This window comes from Prenolepis imparis, unplaced genomic scaffold, assembly GCF_030444845.1.
Source record: "Prenolepis imparis isolate NDT839.2.m4 unplaced genomic scaffold, iyPreImpa1.0 SCAF_15, whole genome shotgun sequence".
Classification (NCBI taxonomy): domain Eukaryota; kingdom Metazoa; phylum Arthropoda; class Insecta; order Hymenoptera; family Formicidae; genus Prenolepis; species Prenolepis imparis.
In genome coordinates this window covers 4,570,068-4,593,999 of record NW_028141173.1, presented here as the reverse complement: position 1 = coordinate 4,593,999, position 23,932 = coordinate 4,570,068, and the positions used below count along the sequence as shown (strand labels likewise).

Below are 23,932 nucleotides of genomic sequence, written 5' to 3'. Positions count from 1 at the left end.
AATTAATGTTAAATACATTCAATAAAAATGTATAAATTAAATTAATTCGTGAATATCAAATAAGATTAAGATGCAAATCTACAAATCCTGTATACAAAAAAATAAGCGATCTATAATACTGTATACAATAAAATATGATACCCTTTAAATTAATATCTTCTTCAATTATTCTTGCGCTCTCGAATTTTAACGGAAAAGTTCCAAAGATCTCTTTCCATTTTAAGTTCAGTGTACTTAGAATGCTAATTAAACTAAGTATACAGTCAGCCACTTTCTGCGCCCCGGTACAATGAAATTAGCTTCGAATAATTCAACGCGAACCTGTTCACCGTTATTCGCGTATCATGTAATAAGATAAGACTCTAAGTATTTATGCAAACTTTTCTCCTACACGTGGCGTGCGAAAATTCTCGTTGTTCCGGTTGTATGCAGAGATATGCGCCACTGCGGAAAATGCAGCGGCATCAAGAGGCATTGAAGACGGCATAAAGAGTTTTCCGGGGAAATATAGAGAAGGAAAAAAAATACAAGAAAAAAAAAGAGAGAGGAAAAGGCGGAAAGCCGAGACGCGATGCGGCATGTTTATACGGGCCATGATTTCAATCCCCGTGCATCCGTTCGAAAGCGGTCGGCGATGCTCATCGATCCTGAAAAAACGAGCTCCGAAGCTTCGAAGTTACGCTGCGAAAGCTGTTATATAGGTATACCTGGCTGCTTTTCGCATCAACGATTCGCGTCGCGTTTATCACCGTCGACGACGGATCTAACCGCATATGCGGATGATGACAATGTTGAAATCTCTGACAGCTGACACACGGCCACGTGCGCTTGTGTTCATCCCACCGAAGAATACAAAATGTTCTCTAATATTTTCTTTGACACTTCATTTTAATAGCGAATTCTCGGTGAATTTGAATTCGAGAATTTCCCAAGCGAGAGCTTGCCTATTTAGGATTTTACATGATAATGTATATTATATATAATATTTATTGTATATTATATATATTATATATAAATTATTACATATAATATTATATTTAAACTGTGAATTATGCGAGAGAAGCTAATATAATTTTTCTAAAAAAATATAATTCGAAATACATCACTTATCAGTATAATACAAAATTACTGTTATGTATATAATTTTCAATCTCTAAATTAATCTCTAAGTTAAAAGATATTTTTATTGTATATTTTTAAATATGTACGTAAAAAGATAGTAAAAAGAGAATCGTGCTCAGGGAGAAAGAGTAAGATTTTTGAGGAACTTTTGACAGACAAGTGCAATTTATGCATGACGTTATGCATTGTAGAACAAGAACGCGGCTTCACATTTCCCTCCGTGTTCTGCAATTTCTACGCAAAGTTGCGAAAATTTACGTAACGGGTGTTGACTTTCTTTTGACGTTGCTCGAGCTGTTTTGCCTCTGCTTTGAACAGAACAGAGTAGATACTTTCGGTGCCTGAGGCGACATAAATAATGGTGTCTCCGATGGCATGACACAGTTTTCTTCTGATTCGAAGTTTAAAAGTATTTTTTCTCAATAAAACAAAAATAATATCTACACAATATACAATAGAATAAATCGAATATGACGTCAGAATCGCATATTATTTCCTTTTTTCATTATATTTTGCATTTAAACGATTGTTCGTAAAAACGTACACATTCAATACAAGTAAAAAATAATAAAGTAAAAAAAATAACGTTGTTCTAAAAGTTATTAATTTTGTGAACACAAATATGAATTTTATTTATACGCATACATTCATATTAAAATTATATATATAATTAAAAAAATGAATTAGCCCCTTAAAATTTATTTTATATAGAGTCCAAACGTTCTCATAAAAAATTAAATCAATATAACTTTAAACTCCTTCCAATATCTATCGGTGATTCTAACAAAAGAGGTGATCGCGAATATACTTTTCGAATGTGAAAGGCATATTTTTTGTCAGTTGTGTGAATCGTCTCTCTCTTCGTTCTCGACAGGGCGAGATCGGGCCCAGAACGATAGCCGGCGCCCCTAGGACCACCAGGAGATGGGCCAGCCTCAGGCAACACGTGAGCAGCGGCAATGACGGCGGTAAACCCCGTGTCGAACTGCTGTTCGATACGTCGAGTTCCAAACCTTTTACGCCGTCCTCTCAACCGCACACGCCTAATACACCAAAAACACCGCACACCCCACCAATTAGGAAGTCCAATTGGGAGGTCATCGAGCACTTCACCGGCGCGCCGCGACCCTCCATCATTACGGTGAGTTGTCGTGCTTTTTAGCGAGTGTATTAACACGTGAGTGATTATAAACGCATCGAAAATGTCCATCAATTTTTCTTTAATTTCTTTAATTTTTTAAATTAATTTTTAATTACTTTAAATTTCTTAAATTTTTAATATAATTATACACAAAGAATTTTATCTTAAAATTTACCCTGAAAATCATGGTAATCGTGGGACAATATGGTATGGAAAGAATTTTATGAGAATTTCTCTGATTAATATTGATCAGAATAAAATATAAAATGTGTTTGATTAATTTTACTCTGCAGTTTAGTAAAATTAATCAAACATGTTTTATATTTTATTGTGATAGATATTATTATTTTTATTGTGATAAATATTAATCAGAGAAATTCTCAAAATTCTTTCCATACTATATTGTCCTACGATTACCATGATTTTCAGGGTAAATTCTAAGAAAAAATTCTCTCATTGTCAGTATACAAGCATTTTTATACCCTTTGACGTAGATCTAGTTAAAGAGAATTAAGAAATAGCAGTTATTTCATATTATAATTTGAGCAAATAAAATACATCAATTTAATTGCTAAATATGAATAATGAAGATTAAAATAAAATTGTATACTATGCTTTATGTTTAGTTTATAAAAAACTTTTCGAGTTAAAAAAAATAAATAATCAGATGAAAGTATACTTATAATTATAACTTCGTATATCTTTATGTTATTCAGTTATAATTAAATGACAAATGCCTAATTGAGTTAATTAATTTTTTTAATTGACCGAGCAATTATCAAAAGAATATTTATAATTAGTTAACTATAGCAATGAGTAATTTTGATGTCTACCGCATTATTGATACTATTAGTAATTAAATACATGTTTATATGTTAATTATCGATATTCATCAATATATAATTAATAATATATAATCATGTATTAATTTTATGCATAATTAATTATGTATCAATGTTTAACCTTATGTTATTATCAACCTATCCGTAAGATTATACACTTAAGCCCACGAGAAAACTGAATATAGACTTCTATTTTAAGATTATTTATTTTTTATTTTCTCCCGAAGAGAAGAAAAAGAGAAAAAGAGAAATTCATCTCGTTAATTTTAATAAACTTCTCAAACATGAGGGTGATATTGCGCAATTTGCACAGTGTCTTTTGTGTAATGTTAATAACTAGATACCGGATTACGGGGGAGGCTGTAGAAGGGGATATAGAATTATTATACATAATCCTAATCAACTTCAAAGCCTCTCGACAAATTATCATTATCCGCGAATATCGAATCTTTCGACGTTGCAGGTGATATTTCCTCGTTATCGGGCGGTCGGGTAAAATTTCGACTATCGCTGGGAAAGAAGGTACTTCATTAACAATCCCCGACGCACGAACGATACAATTGCTCGATATTTTCGCTGCACTCGCGTCACGTTTCCCATTATCGCGGCTGAGTCGGTAGTCTCCATCGAGAAAGGTACAAATGGTTGAGCAAAACGAGGAAACAAGAAACGGTGCGGAAAGGCGAAACCACTTTGTCAGATCCTCTTTACCCCCCTTTGATGCGTCTGCTCGATTTTCAAGAGGGTGGCGCGAGACATCGCACATTGCACGCGATATTGAACTTTGCCAATAAACAACGAGAGACCGGTTTCGGCGACATAATCGATGTAAACTTCGATTCGCGCTCTGTATTTTTTATACTTATTTTGTCGACATTTTTGTTAATTTTTTATGCGCTGAAATTTACAAATTGTTTGTTGACTGTATTTTACTCTCATCAATATTAATAAAAAAAATAAAAATATATATATATATATAAAATTTAAGAAAGAAAATATATATATTTTATATAAATTTCGAAATAAACTTTGATTCTATAAGAACAATTTTTTTAACTAGATTTTGAAGACAAAAATAAATAAATAATTGAACATTCGTCGTTAAACTCAAAATAGATTTCATAAATGTATTTTAACAACAAAAAGAATTGCGTGAATACGTGATGAAATTTAATTTAAAAAAATTATCAGAGAGAGACGTGAGAGAGGACAGTAAAGCGGACAAACAAATAGTAATAAAAATCTGCCAATAACGGCGTTTACGTCTCGTACATATTTCGCGCACGCATTCAATGAATTTCTCTTCTATATGAGAGGAATAATCGCTATGGAAACTGTATACATACATCCGCGGTCGACGTATGAACAAATAATCGCACTGGCCTAGGTAACGATTATCGTATTACAGACAAACACTGCCAAACACGTCCGTCGGCTTCCGTGTATGCCTTTCGTTAAATTACATTAATGCATCGTGCATTCACCGTGCTGTTTGCACGTGGAATCGCTATACCCAGCAACACTACAGGGTATCCCGGAATTAACTGAAATGATCAAATTCATTTTATCGCATTTCGCGAATTTCGAATGCTTATACGTTTGCTTATTTTCGGAATCAAAGCAAAATCTAAAATTAACATTTATTTATTTCGAGTCTAACAATGAATATTTATGCACTGAGAGAATTTTCTCTTCGAATTTACCCTGAAAATCATAATAATCGTGGGACAATATGGTATGAAAAAAATTGTGAGAATTTATCTGATTAATATTTATCACAATGAAAATATCTATCACAATAAAATTATAAAATATGTTTGATTAATATTTTACTAAACTGCATAATAGAATTAATCAAACACATTTTATATTTTATTGTGATAAATATTAATCAGAGAAGTTCTCATAAAATTCTTTTCCATACCATATTGTCTCACGATTACTATGATTAATATTTTACTAAACTGCATAATAGAATTAATCAAACACATTTTATATTTTATTGTGATAAATATTAATCAGAGAAGTTCTCATTAAAATTCTTTTCCATACCATATTGTCTCACGATTACTATTTTCAGAGTAAATTCTAAAAGAAAATTCTCTCTGTGTGTAATGCTTAATTATTTATTTTTGCTCCGAAATCCAGTTTTTGAAAAAAATTATTTTTTATGTAATCAATTTAAATAATTCAAAAATTATATTATATAATATATATATATAAATATATACAATATATAATAATTTGAGAACTATGTGAATATACAAATTTATAGTTTTCAAATTATATATAATATATTAAAAAATTATATATATATATATATGTATATACACAATATATATGTCTTATGTTCATTTCCTGTTACTTTTGAGCCACTCTATATCTCGATGCCGGTTTGTTTCCAGGTGGCCAGAGGCTCGGAAGTAGGCATGGCGCCGATGACCGGAAGGGAATCCATAACGGAAGCTGCGGTAAACGCGGGGATTACGCAGCGCACGCCGAAATGCGCTCTGAGCAGGTTCTTGAGCTCTTTATGCAGCTCTCATCGTTTCAAGAATCTGCAGGTAGGAGAAACAGACACTCTTGATGGCGCCCGAGGGTTCGCCTCTCTCGCCCTTTATATGTACTACTTTTCCTTTTGCTCCGCGCGCTTCCGAGTAATTACTCCAATATCTCGCTCCTAATGAGAGCGTCGGACGCGTAATTACACTCTTTGCAGTTAGTGCACCCGGTAAATATCGGATAATGAATTCAACGTAAGTGTGGATTCGCTCAGTCAAAGATGAAACGATTAGACGTCCACAATCATGCGTCCGACCAAACACAGGCAAATCTACTTTCTATCAAAGTGGGAATGATTTTACTGCGAATATCGGAATTGAAGCGGAATTAAAATAAACGTAAAGTCAAACACACATATAAAGGCAGCATCGTACACCGCTGAGAGAAAAACATATTGTAATTAGCTAAATTAAAATTGCGCCAATTTTCTCAATGTGTGACTCGTAATAACTATTTATATTTCTTGAAATTAACTATATGGGGAAACTAATTTTGCTAATGGCTTTAATGCGTATGATAAATATTATTCTTGATATGTGTTATTCCTGATACAAATATGCATTTTAATTATTATAAATAATTTTGATATTAATATTTTTTATAATCTGTATGTAACAATTATTTAATAGTCACAGTTTATAATAATAAATTTCTTACGCAATGTACGATAAAAAAATAACTAAAAAATAGTATTTTATCTTCACTATAACGAACGCTAATATTTTATAACACGTTACATACATATACATATTCCTATACACCTGAGTTTCTTAGTAGTCAATTTTTCTCATCTTATTAAACGACGTGATACTTGGAAGAAGCTGTCACTAACAACAAGCAACCCACAAACCCTTAGGCATCTGACGGCGGTGTTCTGAACTGATGATAGCGACATTCCTCGTTTTGTTATGCAAATCAACGATGTTATCAAGGATTAATCTAAGTTTGTCATGCGGAGACACGTACAAGTGAAGAGAAGAGAGCGTTGATGGCGTAGATTGACGCGCCCTGCATATAGGTATGCGTCAGAGCTCGCGAATTCGATCAGACACGTCTGTGAAGAGGCGAAAGGAAGAAAAGAGGAAAAAGAAAAAAGACCGAATTTTTACACTGAAAGGTATACAAAATCACGCAACAAGTTTTGGCTGGGCCAAAATCCGCGAGCGCGACTCGCAACAGTTTCGAGCTTCGTGACACTTGGTAAACGCAAATTTAATGCCATAAATTATTGTCTCTGTCTCTCTTTCCTCTCTATGTCGCGAATATATCTGTGCGTTGCATCGCGGTTACACATCGGTTTCCCGCGATGGAAAATACAATTTTCGCGTGCCTTGACGAAAATCCCGATGATGCACGGCGCATCCGAGAATGCAAAACCCCGGCAACGAACTGGCGGTTAAACGCGTTAGCGAGCCCTTCATCGCCCGTAGGGCTCGTACGGAAACATATCGAAATGTCTCACCTGTCAAATGCAGCACGTGCGTTCTAACAAAGTCTCCGATATCCGGAAATATCGCGGAGCTGTTTTTTGGAATTCTGAATATGCGAATATTAGGATCGAAGAATATTCCGGAGTCGCGGTTTTTACTTTGCCTCGTAATCGAATGTAACTTCGAAACCGAACTGTAAAAAAAAGACTGCAAAGCGCAGAAGCTTTGTTTTAATGGTATCTTTCTTTAATATTATATAAAATCGCGTATTTGTGTATACGGAACTATTGTTTAAAGAATTTCAAAAGAAATGCATTTTTCAATTTATTTTATATTTATATAAAAGAGTTGAGTTTGTATAAAACTTCTCGTCAAGAGAATTTAGATCTTTCTAGATGAAAAAAAAATTTAGAATGTATAAAGCCACACACAGCTGCTTTGTTACATAATGTATTCTTCCAAAACAACACGAGGTTTTATGATAATGCATCGTAATGCTGAAGTATCTTTAAAATGAATTTAACGAACGGTTTTCTGACAAAAAACGCCATTTATCTGCCAAAGAGATATTTTTCCTACGTTATTTTTAAAAGTTTAGTACATTACAGAAATTAAACGAATGCATTTTTTATTTATTCAGCAGAGTTTTACGTCACTTTTTTATAAACATAAATATCCTATTTAATCTCATAAACTCATGAATATAAAATAAGTTTGTCAAGCTGTTACTTTTTTTGACAAATTATTTTCTTCGTTCATAGCTCAGCCCAAAATCCAAATCCTGAATTTTATATAAAACAAACTCATTAATGACTGGATTTGAATAATTATATCGTTAAAGTTGATTCTAAGTCGAGACTCCGTTAATCGTCGATAATATTGCAAGTAGCTCAAGTAAATATTAAAGTAAGCCTTATTTATTACTTCCTATCAATATGTCTATCGATATACTATGGTGTGATCTCCTCCGATAGTCATCAATCTTCTAGCACAAATAATGTATAAACTTAATACCTCTTTTTTCATATATCATGCGAAACTATTGTAATTTTTCTTATAATATATTAACGTGTCATAAGAATCATTATCTTCCATTAATATTACAAGATTCTAACACACATTATTATCAAGTAAAAAGAACAGTATAAATAAAATGTCAAACATAAGAGGGAATTAATAATATTAATTAATACTAAATAATATTAATTAATAAACCCTGATTATAAAAACAATAATTGTCAAAGGTGAAAACTTAGCGGCGGATTAAAAATATATAAAATTAATATCAAGATTTCGGGATTACGCGATCCGTGTAAAGCGAATGTGTTGACAGAAATGCACGTAATATCCGTTCAAAAATCGCTACCCGCGTTTACGAGTCCACGGACGTGGGAATTCGAAGGCGACGATCCGTGAATTTGAAAATTGGCCCGCCCTTGTCACAGAAACGTGACCGAATAATCGAAAAGGAAAAAAAGAAGAAAAATAAAGCGATACACAACAACGTTCTCCCAGACTCCCGCGGGGATGATTCGCATTGTCTGGTCACGTAGAAACCGGAAACCGGAGCCGGGAAGACGCAGGGCGTCGATTTGATTGCGTTCGATACGATATTCCCGTCGGCGATGCAATATCTTCGACGGGACCTTCTTATTCGCCATCAATCTTCCGTACGAAGGGACGAATCTGAAGGAAATCTCTCCGTCCTTCGAAATGCTGTCGTGTTGTATGTTATATACATATATACCCGATAGACGAGATAAAATGGATTATCGATATGTTAGAGCAAACGCTGAACTACACGATAATAATATGGGATATCATGTTTTCATGAGATAGAATTGACAGAACATCGGATGGTTTTAAATAATGTTCGAAGTGTCGTTCTCTCATTCGCCAACACTGATTTTATACTCGAATTTTCATATAAATGCCCGGATTATTAATTTGGACTCGAAAATTTTCATATATAAATGCCGGAGAACGTCAATGTAGATTGTATAATATATTTTAAAAAATAATTTTCGTAAAAATTAAATTCTAAAAATACAGGTCTTATTTCGCTTCCATGTATGATAAATTGAAAGCGCTCAGAGGAATTCATTAAAAATATTCTTAATATAAAAGAAAGGCAAAAAAAAAAATAGATATAACAGAAGTATAATAATGATTATCATAAAACGAATATTCGCAATTACGAGTATTGAAATACTGAATGTCAGTAACACAAACCCGCAGGCGGCGAGAAAAGATATTTCTTCTCAAAGAGTAACTACTGTATACACTCTGGTACACATATAAATGTATGCAAATGAAGGAAAATTCTCAACAAAATTATGCATTTACTTCTGGGAATATATTTCGGTCACACATATGTAATATCGTTCATTTCTCGTCGCGCACGCAATAGAAGTCACTTGTGTTTCCTTTGTCAATTGCGCGAATTAATATACTATTATATTTAATTAATATTTCATCGACCATCCAAAGATCTTTTTTTACATTATTATTCAGAAAAAATAAATCGCTAAAAAATAAATAAATGTTTCTTTCCGCGTCCGGAGATCTTCCTTCTTAAAAAAATTAAAAAAATTAAAATTGCAACACGACCTAAACAAAATTTATTTCCGATCTCTAAATTTACATTTTCCCTCGCGATCGAATTAATCCGTCCAATATTTGTCGTCCCCCGTCGCGATTGTTATCGACTTGCAATCGCAGCAGCAAAGTCACAGAGTGCATCTTATGAATCGCGATAAGATCGCATCCAGACGGAAGTCAACGCTCGATTACCCGGAAGTCGCCTGAGCGCGATAAAGCGGAGAAAGAGAGAGAGAGAGAGAGACGACGGAATGAGAAGAGATTCGCGGCGAATGAAGATTGAGAGGAGAAGAAAGGAGATGATTTTTTGCTCCGAAGGATATGATCCCCATCATTGTTTGATCGTTCTATAATCTGGCTTTCAACTCGATGCAATTCGCGGACCTACAACTTTACGACATCATGTCGTTATATCGTCATTACGAAAGTGCTTCCTTGGCGGGAGGCCCTCCATTTTTCAACCATCATGAGAAAACCGGATCAATGGAGTTTGGATTAATCCACGGAAACGAGAGTACAACCGAGAGTTAAACGAGATGCTTTCACCGCGATTTATGTTTACGATTTACGTTACAAATTTCCACAGGGCATCCTTTCTCCCTTTGAACGCAACACAATGGATTATACATATAATACATTACATTCGCGCGTGAAAGCATTTTTGAAAATAGATCAAACGATATATTGAATAACAGTATATTTCTCTTTCCCTCTCTCTTCGTTATCCTTCAATTATATTTCATTTTAATTTATGGTAATAGATATCAAAATTTTATAATAGGAATCATTACGTGGCAACAATAGTTATGTTGAATCTATTTTTAAAAAATATGGGCAGAATAGAAAAGAAAGTTTTCTTTTCTTTTTCGTGATTTCTGAGTATTGCAATATGCGAATAAAATCGATTCACGACGATTGACTTGTGACGCAATTTATTCTTGGATGCACATAAAAATAGTTCTTTTTTTTTTGTTTGTACGATAAATTATATTTCCAGTCATATGCCATTTATTTTTGGAAACTGCAGCTATTTGCAGTTCGCTCGCGATGGATTTTATAATGAGTTTTCGTCGGTTTTTACTATAATGTAAATTTTGCACAAAAATATACGCTTAAACCCATACCTTCGGTGGAAAGAAAAATATCCATTTAATGAGGTTTTATGATATTATATTTATGATATATGTATATTCGCGAGATGATTTTTATAAAATACGCATTTCATGACATGAAATATATGTGGGAATATATTGTATATGAAGGCAATATTTTTCTATTACATGATATAATTATAAGAACGCTAGATTTTTTTTGGCATTACATTCTGAATTAAATATAATAAAACAAAAACTCTGTGTGTGTGTGTGTGTGTGTGTGTGTGTGTGTGTGTGTATATATTCGATATATCGATCATCATTATACAAATACGTATACAGGAAAAGCAGATATCGGTGCGAGATATCTCAGAAGATCACTAAAAGCGGTTTGAAATTTACAATAATATCTATTTGTAGTGATCCGGCTCACAGATATATTGCATTACTGTGGCGTTAAATTTTACACGATGTATCGCTCACACATATTAAGCTGCCCTCCCTCACCATCGCCAAATAAAGTCACACCTATCAATTTAGTTAATTATGTGCTAATTATGTACAAATTTGTTTGAAATTCCCGAACCATTAATGGTTCGAACAACAAAATCCGAATTCCAAACAAATTTAGTACATAATTAGCACATATATATATATAGAGTGCTCGAATATAAAAATCAATTACATCAGAATTTATATATATATATATATATTTTGTTATATAAAAATAACTAAAAGATTATTAATAAATAAATTTTAATATTAATAAATAAAAAGGAAAAATAAAAATAACTAAAAGAATTTATTTTTTTGCAAATTATGTTTTTGCTACCAAAATAATCTGCATGTATTATCGAAATATATAAAAAATTTAATAAATAAATTTTTGATTAGTAATTAATTAATTTGTTTGTTTTGCAATATTAATAAAAATAAATATATCACAAATCTTAATTGGATTTTATCAATCTATCTGATAGATTTTCGTTTGCACATTAACGTCCAGCTCACTCTGCTCACTTTGCACATAATTAGCATTAAATTAATTGACAGGTGCGACTTTATTTGACGAAGGTGAAGGATCAACTTGATAAGGATATATCGACGTTATTCAAGGGAGATTGCTGTAATTTGTATGCATGTAACGTGAATCGCGAGCTATCCACGAAGAGTCGCGAACAGTCTGTCGAAAATGCAACTTAAATCAAACTCCAAGTCAAACGACGTGACGCAAAGATGGGAAAACCAGAAACGATTAAATTTGATTTTGCGTTCTTTTGGGCGCCTTAGCACATTTTTTATTTATACGCCTGCAATGCAGCGTTTTTAGAGATGCATTATACATTCCTCTCGAGTAATACTTCGATAATATCATTTGTTTTTACCGAGAAAAAAAAGAAATAATTTCATAAACTAAATTGGATTAGTATGAATTATTTTATATAAATCTTTTTTTTTTAATTTTTATAACTTGTATTTTTATATTTATTGAGGTATATATGAAAAGGACTAATAAGAGCTTAGATATTAGGCGCAATAAAATTGTTTTTTAATTGCTCTTTAATTATTTAATATTTTGTTCAAAATTTGTTTATTTCAAAATAAATTAAAGAGGAATTTAAAAACAATTTTGTTTTAAGTCTAATATCTGTGTCTATGTATTTATACATCAGATCCTTTTCAATTAGTTTTTTATTTTAGTTTAAATGTATTGTCATTTGTAATTGGAATTTTTGTCAATATTACTACAGTCTTGTCGTTTTTCTTATTTAGAGTTCGAAAGATATCACAAATGTTATTTTATATTCTTATAAAAAACAGTTAGCGAATTAACGAATAATGAACAAATAAGCGCAAATTAATAGAATCTTCTTTCCGCTTTTATTTTGTTCGCACAGTAAGAATAATATGTTCAAATATTAAGAAGATATGAAGAAATGTAATCAGTTGATCAAAATATTTCTGCTTGTCGACGTCAGGCAAATTGTGTTTTCCAGAGTATTGCCAGCGTAAAAATTGAGTTTGATTAAATTCAATTTCGACAGAGACGCGGTACACGAGGAAAAGAATCGAGGGAAGCCGGATGGATAACAGTCGTAGTTTGTCCGATCGATACGACGCAGCTCGATTTCTCTCTCTCGCGAATTTTTGTCTCTCCAGAATTGACGAGAGACGAGACCTTATCATGTTCCACGTTGAAATTACTGTCATCGACAATACAGTCGGAATGTTCGGCGAGAGTTATTAGTAGTCATAGCAAACGACAAGGGATACCGATCCATTCATCATTTCGATCTCGTTTAGTATTTTAATCCATCATCATGGTGTGAAAAACGCACGCGTATGATGAATGATTGAGCAACATTACGAATGCACTTGGAAAATTACGTGCATTCCTTTGTCGACACAGACGTAACATGTGACTAATAATTTTCAATTTTTTTTATAATAAATATATCATCTCGTATATTTTCATTTAACGATTTCATCGAATAATTTTTAATTTAGCGCGATATTGTACTTTACTGATATCCCGTAAATACATAGTGTGCCATATTTTAGACAATTTCTTTAATCTACGATGTTTTTGTATAAAATATGTAATGATTTTTCCTTATTGAAAGCTTAATCAGTCGGTTCTTTTTAAAACAATCATTTTAATACTTAAATAAAATAATATTAAAATATTGCTATAACATAAAATCTCTAGTTCGAATGAAATAAAATACATATTTTTTATTCCTCCATCCATTATTATCGAGAAAAAAAATTTATAATGAATTATTTTAGAATATTGTTAACATTTTTTAAGAGATTTTAATATTAATCAAATTTTTTGATATATCTTTAAAATTTATTTTATATAATAATAAATATTATATACACTTTTCCATGTTTCTAAAACCCTATTTCGTGAAATCTCAAATATTCACTTTATCTCTATCATAAGACATACTATCAGTTTACTGACGAAAATTTGATTAACAAAGCATGTGGCGAATCTGTGATCATGTTTCAGGTTGAAATGCTGTACCAACGCTACTTCCTACGCATGAATCAAAGTAATATGACACACGTGCTCTTTCTACTAGTCGGTCTGGCGCTAGCATTGGGCCTACTACTTGTTGCGAAATTGATGCAGACCGATAAACCGCTCGTCACGCTTTTACAGAGACCTGAAAACTTCTCCCTAGCTATCACTCTAGTGACTTGTATCGCTGTTTACATCGGTAAGAGAATTTACATTTGATTTGAGATATCAAGTTTATATTTGCTCTCTTAATTTTTTATCCAAAGTTTTTCATTATAATAAAACTTGGTAAAAAGTTTTGAAACTTATTTTAAAATTTAGAAATTTGTTTAAATCTCATACTTAAAAAAAATATATTTACTTTTTTTTCTAAAATTCTTTTTAATCTATTTTTTGTAATTAAATTATATTAACATTTTGTTACGTATGTATACGTCTGAAATTTAATGTAAAAGAATTTTTTAAACTTTCGTGAATTTTTGATATTTCTGCCAATGAAATATCGAATCAAAATTACTCGCAGTAAAGTTTGTATATAAACAGAATATTTACTACATCACATCTATATGTAAAAATGTGTAAAATCCATCTTCACACGAAAATGTCGAGTTTTCGTAAAATATGCAATTTAAATATTATTATAGAGTCGCGCTAAAATGCACACAGCATTGTCAAGTATCATTAATGCTAAAAAGACGCGCATTTTATCAGACACGTAAAAGAATGTCTCTCTCGCTGTCTTATCAGCGAGCCGTGACATTATGTTTTCATGCTACTCCGGTATAAATAATGCACGAGAATATTGCCTAGAAGTACTGTTTTCTCCCGGAAGCATCAGAAAGCACGACAGAGCTTGCTTATCGTATCGCAGAGCTCATTCTTTTGTCTTTCCCTCCCGAGATGAATTTAGCTCGAGCAATATTGCACCGGAAACTTTAATCGAGTCCCTATCTGCGAAAGCTTATTTGTAAAGTCTGCGTATAACGCAGAAACTTGGAAAACTATGATAAACGATGTACATTTCTCTGGACATTTTAATTGGAAAAAAAATATCAATCTCAGATTGGCTAAAAGATCTAATATCGAAATCTCTCACTCATTTATTTCGCATTAATTAATGCGAGCAGCGTTTTTATATCTCTGAACAGTCTCTCAAATACCTTTAACTCTTCTGTCAATGAATAAGGTAGGAAAAGGTGAAAAATTACGCAAAGATAGGAGGGTTAAAGCTTGAAATCTCAAAGTAGTAACAGATCTTTCTCTCTCAGTTTTGCTGGCAGCCATCTCCAGACCGGGCATGAACGAGATATGGCTCGCAGGTGTCAGCGGTGCGGTGCTGATCACCCTGCTGGCCCTGCAGGTGACCTTGAGCATTCATCTGGCCCGTCTGCACGAGGCGAGCCGCGACAATGACGACGACTCGTCGCCCTTCGTCAGACCGAAGGATCCTCGAGCTGGTGGACCCCTCGCCGCCGCCTTGGCGGTCTGCTTCTTCATCTATATGGCCTATGCTCTTCTGCCGATCAGACTCAGGCACGCCTGCATCGCCGGGATCGTCTTCTCGGCCGCTCATCTCATCGGAGCCTTTCTGCTTTATCCAGATTATCCATCCATGATAGCACACGTGAGTTCAATCACTCTTTGTGGCTTCATTTTTTTATGTGCAGAGAGAAAATAATATCGTTTTTAAATTTATATTCTCAATTTATATTTTCTTTAATTTATTTTCTCTTATTCAATTTTATGAGATTTGAATAATGAAGATAGACATCTTCTGGAGAATTTGCTTTCTCTTAATGTAATAAGTAATAAAGTTTGAGAGACTGTGTCATTGATCGTATAATTGAGTATTAGATCTTGCATGATTAATTCCGGATTTGACGAGCCTTAATCTGATATACTGGCACTCTAGATTGAGGCTTTTAATGGATTCTTAAAAATTCATGCTCCGCGTATAGCAATAATTTTGAAGGAAGTGTATCATTAGAAACCCTCTGAAGTACAAAGATATTTTACGTAATAGGTATGCTTGATTAATTTAGACGATTCAACGTCAAAAAAATGTTCCGCTTCGTTGCGATCAATGTGACAATTATAAGCTGCAGATTCGCGTTAATTAACGATCGAGTTTGTACATATACTATATACTATGCATCGCACAGCAATTAGCGAAAGTAGGTTACTCGATGATATTAATTAATCAATGTTACACAGAACTGTATAACAAATTGTACGTTTCCGTATAATTCTGGAGTATTGCCACGCCGGATTTCGATCTCTATTTGCCATCAAGATATTGCTCATAGCGGAATTGTTAGCGGAATATTATTATGTATTATTCCGCGTGTAATAAAAATTTATTCAAACAATTCCTCGAAATGTTTTTCAGATTAAAAATTGCTCGGAAAAATTAAGAAATGTTTCTATATTCCATGTGACAACAATTATATAAAATATATATAATATATTGTTATAATTTAATGTACGAAAGATAATTTTAAAACATCGCTAGATCAGACAATTATAATCTCTATTCTTATTATATTATTTTTTATCTTATTTGGTTTATTCGCGTTAAATAAATATTTTCAATTTAATTCGGTATTATTTTAATATTCCAATACAAATGTATAATAATAAATTTTTCTCATCGAAATAAAACAAATGTATAAAATATTTTTGAAATGTTTCGCGTCTCGATATACATATATTGTAATTGTCGGCGCGACAAATGATGGCGTGAATAACAGAACGATTATTAACCAAATTGCCACTGTAATCAATATACATCGTTACAGGAGCGGGTAGAATACACGAAGTGCGTGACATAATATCCGGCGAACGTACACGTATCCATTTATTAACGGCGTACAAAGTGGACACAAATACCCAAAACGAGGTGTATGCTTCGCAAATAGCTGGCCAACTGAATTGGAAATCTAATTAGAACGGATCTCTCTCTTTCTCTCTCGATCTGCTACGATATTTGTCGGGCACATTTTGGCATGATATTGCATTTCTATCGCGAGTTTGCCGCACAAGTGTTTTCGCAAGTTTAATATAAAGGGAAAAGGAAAGAAAAGAAAGCGATTAATAAAGAAAACAAATTATCGCTATCGATATTAATGGCATCGACAACGTCTATTGTTGCGAATTCATTTCCGAGTCGATAGCACAATTTTAATTAAAAGTTAAGAATATTTTTAAAAAAAAGTAAAACGCGACAGATTTCTCTGTCAGATCTATCAAGAAATGTTTGTGATCTTAAATAACTTTCTAAGAACAACGTTAGAGCACAAACTCTCTCTGGAGAATTTATTTAACGATAATTATAATTAAACAAACGCGCAAACTTAAACAAACAAATCAATCATCGAGATGGCATTTTGTTATTTTTTCACGACAGTATTCATTACAAATTTCATTAGCCATCTCATCGCGATCACCGAGAGCATCAGATATTTATTCTCATAAAAAATAAAGAAATAAATCAACAAAAAGCTAAAAGAAATGAACTGCGAGATGTCGACCCTGTTCATTGCGAAATCTTGTGGAAAAGATTTGGTCTTATTGGATCTCTGTCCAGATAGACATTTCCATCCATCAAGTCGCTTGATTTTTTCTTCCTTCGTCTTATTTTATATTACGTCGAAAACTCGGAATCTTATACGTAATTAAAAATATATCGTGATCGCGCTCTCTCTGTTGTGTCACCGACAAAAATTATCGATTCTTAAAGGCAACATTATGATAAAGAAAACAGATCTGTTACTGACTAAAATAATTTAATATTATTAACAAAAAATCACATGTCAATAATATTATGTAAGATATTTTGTACCAGTAATGAAAAATCATTGAAAACTTCAATTAATCATAGCGTTTTTCATCTTAAAAATTATACTATTAAAAGATTGACAGAAAAAATTTAAATTTTTTAATTTAATTTAAATTTAATAAAGAAAAAAAATTAAAATACATAGAAAATGTTTTAAATGGATTTCATTAAATTATTAAAGAAAGTATAATATCACTAAGAACATATTTTTTCGATTTATTTTAAAAGTACAAAATTATTTAAAATATATATAATTATACAAAATATATAATAAATAACAAATATAATTTAATTTATTTTTAAACGATAAAGAGATTCAAGATACAGACAATATCAGATTAAGCACCGGATTAAACAGGTTATAGCGACAACTGTTGATTTAGGCGAAAGGGAATGTTATGTGATGGGTCCTATACATATCGCAATTTTGTCAAACCCTCGTTGAAATCCGCGATGCGCGTTTCGCGCCACCGCATCGACATATTTATAATTCATTTAACTGGTTATTTTCACGTTCGAGAGGGAATAATATCATGCCGATTTCATCCGGCAGGCCACTATGCACGTCGCTCTGCAAAATGGACCGTAATTACTTTTCGCGCCGCTGGGTACAATATATACGATTCTGATATCGTTAGAGAGCTTAACGGCTTTTTAAGTAAACCTCACGGTGAAAGATAACGTATCAGTTATTAAAGAACGTAAAGCGATTCAAAGTGATGGGGCGGGAAAAAAGAATCACGCGTTTCTGCGAGCAATGCAGCTGCGGTTAATTAACAAAGTGCGAGTCAACCTTTTGCGAGAGAAAGAGATTCGGAATATTATCGTGAAGATCGAAAATTAAAAAATTTTATTTTTTTCTTTTGGAAATAAGAACTGTCAAGCTGTGTTATAAATTAATTTAAGATTACGATCATCCGTCTGCCGCAAAAAATATCAACGTGATTTCACAATTTTGTTATCTCACTATTACGGTATATCCTTGAATATTAATCGATGAAAAGTTACATTGTATTTTTGCAGCTTAAGTTTTTTTAACGTTGCAAAGAAATCTAAGGTAATTGTTTTATAATCTCACATGATTCTCACGTTAATCATCTTTACTTGGAGAATAAAAACTTTTAATATAATTTGACTTTAACTAAGATAAAAGCCAATTTTCAATCAAAATTGATTAATTGAAAAATTTTTATAATAATATATAATTTATAATAAAATATATAACAAAATAAGTGTGTACAACAAAAGAAAATTAATTAAACATTCATATTATTACACATTATAGGTAATTAATTGATTAATCACTTGGCTTTACATCAATTAAAATAAAGTTTAAAAACAGTTTCTATTCAACAAATTTTATGTAAAATATAAAATTATATAATAAAAAATATATATATAATTATGTATTATTAAACAACCGCGAAATACACTGAATCCCACAAGCGTCAAAATTATATATATAATATAATATATTATATAAATTTTTTGCGATTTGTTGGTATTCAGTGTATTTTACGGTTGCTCAAATTGTCATCTATATATATATAAGATTTAAACGTATTTTAGGTACACAATATAACGCTACATAGCTTTTTATTAAAGATTGAGAATGCTCGTAAACCAACTCCCATTACGGCAATTTGAGGAACCGCGAAATACTCGCAATGAATCCCAAGAGACGACCAACAAGCCGTAAAAATTTTAAATCAACGGCAATAAAATACGATCACGCTTGCGGTTGTAACATTGTAACCTCTCTTGGATTGTTAAACTTACTTTTCGTCGGAAGAGACAAATGTGTTCTGCAACACACTAGACCAATCTCTCAATATAAATCATAAAATGTGGAGGAAAACTCATTTATGAAAATAGTTAACACACAAGTATTGCAAGAGATTTCAAAGATAAATTTACTGCAGAATCCAGTGGCGTGACGCAGAAAAAGCTGATTGTAAAAAGTTATTTAAATTAATAATGCAGTAAGCTTTATTATTACTGCTTGCGCAATTTACGTTTATTATGAGAAGCTCTCTCGCAAAACATATTTTATTAGATTATTTTATCTTAATTGGTTTTTCAAGTTAGAATATAAATCATGTTAACATTTTATATGATGCTAAAGATAAATTGTGTAAAAAAAAAAAAAAAAAAAAAAAAAAGGTAAAAATAATATTTTGCATGTGCACTACCCGCCGTTTAATCCTTCGAGCTACAACTTCAGCGTGTTTTTCATTTAGTCTGGGTAAAGATAAAGTGGATGCTCTCTCTACATTAATCGATTTATATATACTGTGTAAACTATTTGATGATTATTCCGAGCATCTATTTAAACAGTATAATTATATTAATAATTTTTACATATTTCATCAATAACAATATTTTATAACAATATTTATATCGATAAAATATTCTTTCATTTTATATTATTTTATTCATCTCTTTTTGCACGAATATACGAAACAAAATATGCATATATATGCAAATACCGTTTTAACAAGTGTTTTAAAATGCAGCCTAAAATATTGTTTATGCAAATTATCAGCGGATTATGCAAGACACATCACACGATTCTCTATCAAACTCGTTTTACGATATCTTAAAAAAATGGCCTATTACTATTTACTCTTTCAACGTTGAATCAGAATTTGAAAAAAATGCTGTAAGTTCCGAATTCTCTGAACTCTACGAAATAAAAGACGGTATACAAACAAAATACAAAACAAACTATATTATTCTTCGTTAACTATTTTATTTTTTTATCAAGTCAGATGTCTCACATCAGTTTGTCATTTACGATATTTTTTTCTCTCGAATAAAGCACATCTAGGCGCGTTCATAAATCATTTCGAGTCTTGTTATCGACGTAATTCGATGCTTTGTCATCAATATGAAAATCTCATACAGCGAGCCACAGTCCATTGAATAAAACATTCGTTGGCTACTTCTTTCTCGCTGCGAGAAACGAGAAGGTAAAACCTTTATTTACGAGAATCCACCTGTCCGTGTCTACCAAGAGACAAGAGACATTCTAGGTGGATTTTCGGAACAAAAAAAACGAAGTGCGTAAATTACACCTAACAACGCACGATGTAACATTAGGGGATATCTTTCTTTTACGACATGACAGATGGACGACGAGAACGAATTCGAGCTATTATTATATATATGAGGCTCTAACAACGTATTTATTGAACATTTATTTATTATTGTTCGCGAATGTCAGATGCGCCTTTATATCTTGAGAGATTTCTTCTATCGCGTTCACTTTATTCCTTATTCTATACTTTTATTTATTTAGCACACAAACATGTTCTTTTCACTTTTTCTTTATTTATTTTAAAAAAGTTTGCCGATGCAATACTCGCAAATATGGAAGTTTGATGTGCGCTCAATTGTATGTATAAACACGATTTCGAATAATACTTTTCGTCTCGAGCATGTGTAAGTGTGTATGCCGATAAATGTTCGAAAATAGAAAAAACAAATATGTTGTAGATTAGAGAATCTCTTCTCGGGTTCGTTTTTCGAACTGCTGGTGAAAATTGTTTTGCAAAATATTAAAACATCCATTGCGAGTGTAGAAACTTTGCAAGTGCACGTTTGTTCGGATTAGCGAAATGGTTATCGATCGAATGGAATCACGGACTCGTATAGAAATTTCGAATATTACAAAATGGGATAATTATCGATGCGAGTGCGTCGAGTAATTGGTTCCGGTTCTCGCATCGATATAAACTTATTGTTTTAATATACTTTAAATCTTTCAACGTTGAACGTATAGTGTACGAAACATGGAATAAAAAATACAGAGAGCTGTATCTCTTTGTTCTTTTAGTAAAGCCATATAAAAAAATATCGTTCATTATTTAAATCGCACAAGAATCAGAAAAATTAGAGAATGGGATTAACTGAAAACGCGTATTAATTCTGTATTTTGAAACATGTGTACGCAAACAAAATACATAAATTATTTAATTTTATTAAAGACATGAAAAAAGATAGACTTTTTTATTTTTTAATATTATTTATCGTATCTAAATCGTAAGAAAAAACTAATTATTGACAGTTTGTGACCTGATTACATATTTCCCTGGCTTATCACGAGTGAACTCTCTCGTAAAATAGAGATAAAAATTAAGAAACTTTATGTTATTCTCGAGTTAATTAAGTACTAATTACTACGAGCGAGGCAAACGAGATTTTCCGCGGACTTTGTTTCTTTTGACCGGATATTCCGAATAATCCTTTTGACCGGATATTCCGAATAATCCTTTGTTTATTTTCAAGTGAAAAAAAAAAAAATATTCTACATTGATAATCCGGGCGTAAAAATGATCGATATACCGAGAGTGTCCCTGTTATATCTCCTGTGTACCGTAAAAATGGTTATATACGAACAGTTCGTTTGCTCGTTTCTTTTCACGTTGTACCAAACATTCGCATTATAGTTTCATCTGTGTGCGAATTTTTTTTTTATTTATCATCAATATCGAATCACGATCCGAATGATAACGAAAAAGTTTTGTTCGCAATTATTACTGCGTACAAATTTTAACAGCAAAGATTTCGTATTTGTTTGTTCCCTCACAATTTATATTTATTTTACTCCTATCTTAGAAAGATAAGCAGATTCATATGTAAGGTATATACGCGTGCGATTATTATTAATGTTATTTTTACGAATCATAACCAAAGAAAGAAATATCAATACGTGACAGTTGAAAAGCTCAAACGATCGAGATAGGGATTCGCCGGAATATTACGCCAACAAAAAGCATCCCTTTCTAAAAAGTGCATGCAAAGTCGATTCTCGCATGTATTGTTGCCGTTTTTTCGCGATGTTGATTGTCTCGATTCGCGTTGTGCGTTATAATCGTAGCATCGAGAGGCTGTCATCGCGAGGGTTAGCAGTTTGACAGTTTGTTCAAAATAAAATTAAATAAAATAATATAATATGTTTTAAATAATATTTTATAAAACTTTAAACTCAATTAATATTTTTGACAGTTATCAGCTGATTTCTGTCAAAAAATATTAATCGCGGCTAAGACATTATAACAATATATTTACAACATATTACTATTTTAATTTTTTACCATATTATTATTTTAAAATTTAATTAGCAAATTAACGCTTTATTAATATTTTTTGACAGAAATCAACTGATAACTATCAAAAATATTAATCGAGTTTAAAGTATACTATAACATATTACAAACTGTTAAACTACTAACCCTCGCGATCACAGCCTCTCGATGGTACGAATATAATGCACAATGCGAATCGAAACAGCTAATCAGCATCGGAAAAGATGCATCAATACTTGCAAGAATCGACTTAACGTGCCTTTTTTAGAAAGGGATGTTATAATATTTTAAATTCGATTAATATTTTTGACAATTATAAAAGCTGATTTTTGACAAAAATCAGTTGATTAAAGCGTTAATTTGCTAATTAATTTTTAAAATAATGTTATAAAAATTAAAATAGTGTTTTAAATAATAAGTTATAATACTTTAAACACGATTAATATTTTTGACAGTTATCAGCTGATTTCTGTCAAAAAATATTAATTGAGAATAAGATATTATAACATATTATTTACAACATATAACTATTTTAATTTTTTACCATATTATTATTTTAAATTTAATTAGCAAATTAACGCTTTAATCAACTGATTTCTGTGAAAAAATATTAATCAAGCGGCTGTCATCGCAAAGGTTAATAGTTTTGACAGTTGTTTAAAATAAAATTAAATAAAATTAAATAAAATCTTTGAATAAAATAGCGCGCGCTTGTGTTGTCTAGTCGTGGATAAAATGTACGCCCGCAAGTGTATCATCATGCGAATCCTATGAACGATAATATCCTTGCAGGATATCTTTCGAGAAAAAAATTTATCTCATCGTATCAATTTTACGTAACAATTTAAAAAATATTAAAATGTATTCTTTTTTAATATTATTTTTATAAAAAAAATGATGCCCGTATTTTCAAGATAAATTAGTAATTTCGATAAATAATTCTTAGAATTCTATAGCATAAATGATGCAAGGATGGATGTAAATTTCTCTCTGAATTACTTTATTTATAGAATTTTATTTATCATGTATTTTTTTAAATTAGGATATTCTTAAACTTCTCTTGAAAATTCCTCAAAACAGAATTTCCATTTTACTAATTTGAATTACATCAATAATAAGACTTGCTTAAATGATATATAAACGCGCCTAGATACGCTCTTTATTCGAGAAAAATAAATCGT

At 31.7% G+C, this 23,932-nt stretch overlaps 2 protein-coding genes across 9 annotated transcripts in view; one reads left to right on the top strand and one right to left on the bottom strand.

The window, feature by feature from the left end:
* LOC145946138 (uncharacterized) overlaps positions 1–23,932 on the bottom strand; it is a 165,467-nt gene that overhangs the window by 59,357 nt on the left and 82,178 nt on the right. The gene's annotated exons all lie outside the window — the stretch shown is intronic.
* Positions 1–23,932, top strand: part of LOC145946134 (adenylate cyclase type 6) — a 97,613-nt gene that overhangs the window by 30,787 nt on the left and 42,894 nt on the right. For all 3 annotated transcript variants that reach the window (XM_083055594.1, XM_083055593.1, XM_083055595.1), the window contains exons 3-6: positions 1,997–2,263; positions 5,511–5,669; positions 13,812–14,022; positions 15,092–15,447. In XM_083055594.1, coding sequence (XP_082911720.1) covers positions 1,997–2,263; positions 5,511–5,669; positions 13,812–14,022; positions 15,092–15,447 — 993 coding nt within the window. The remainder of the gene's footprint in view (positions 1–1,996; positions 2,264–5,510; positions 5,670–13,811; positions 14,023–15,091; positions 15,448–23,932) is intronic.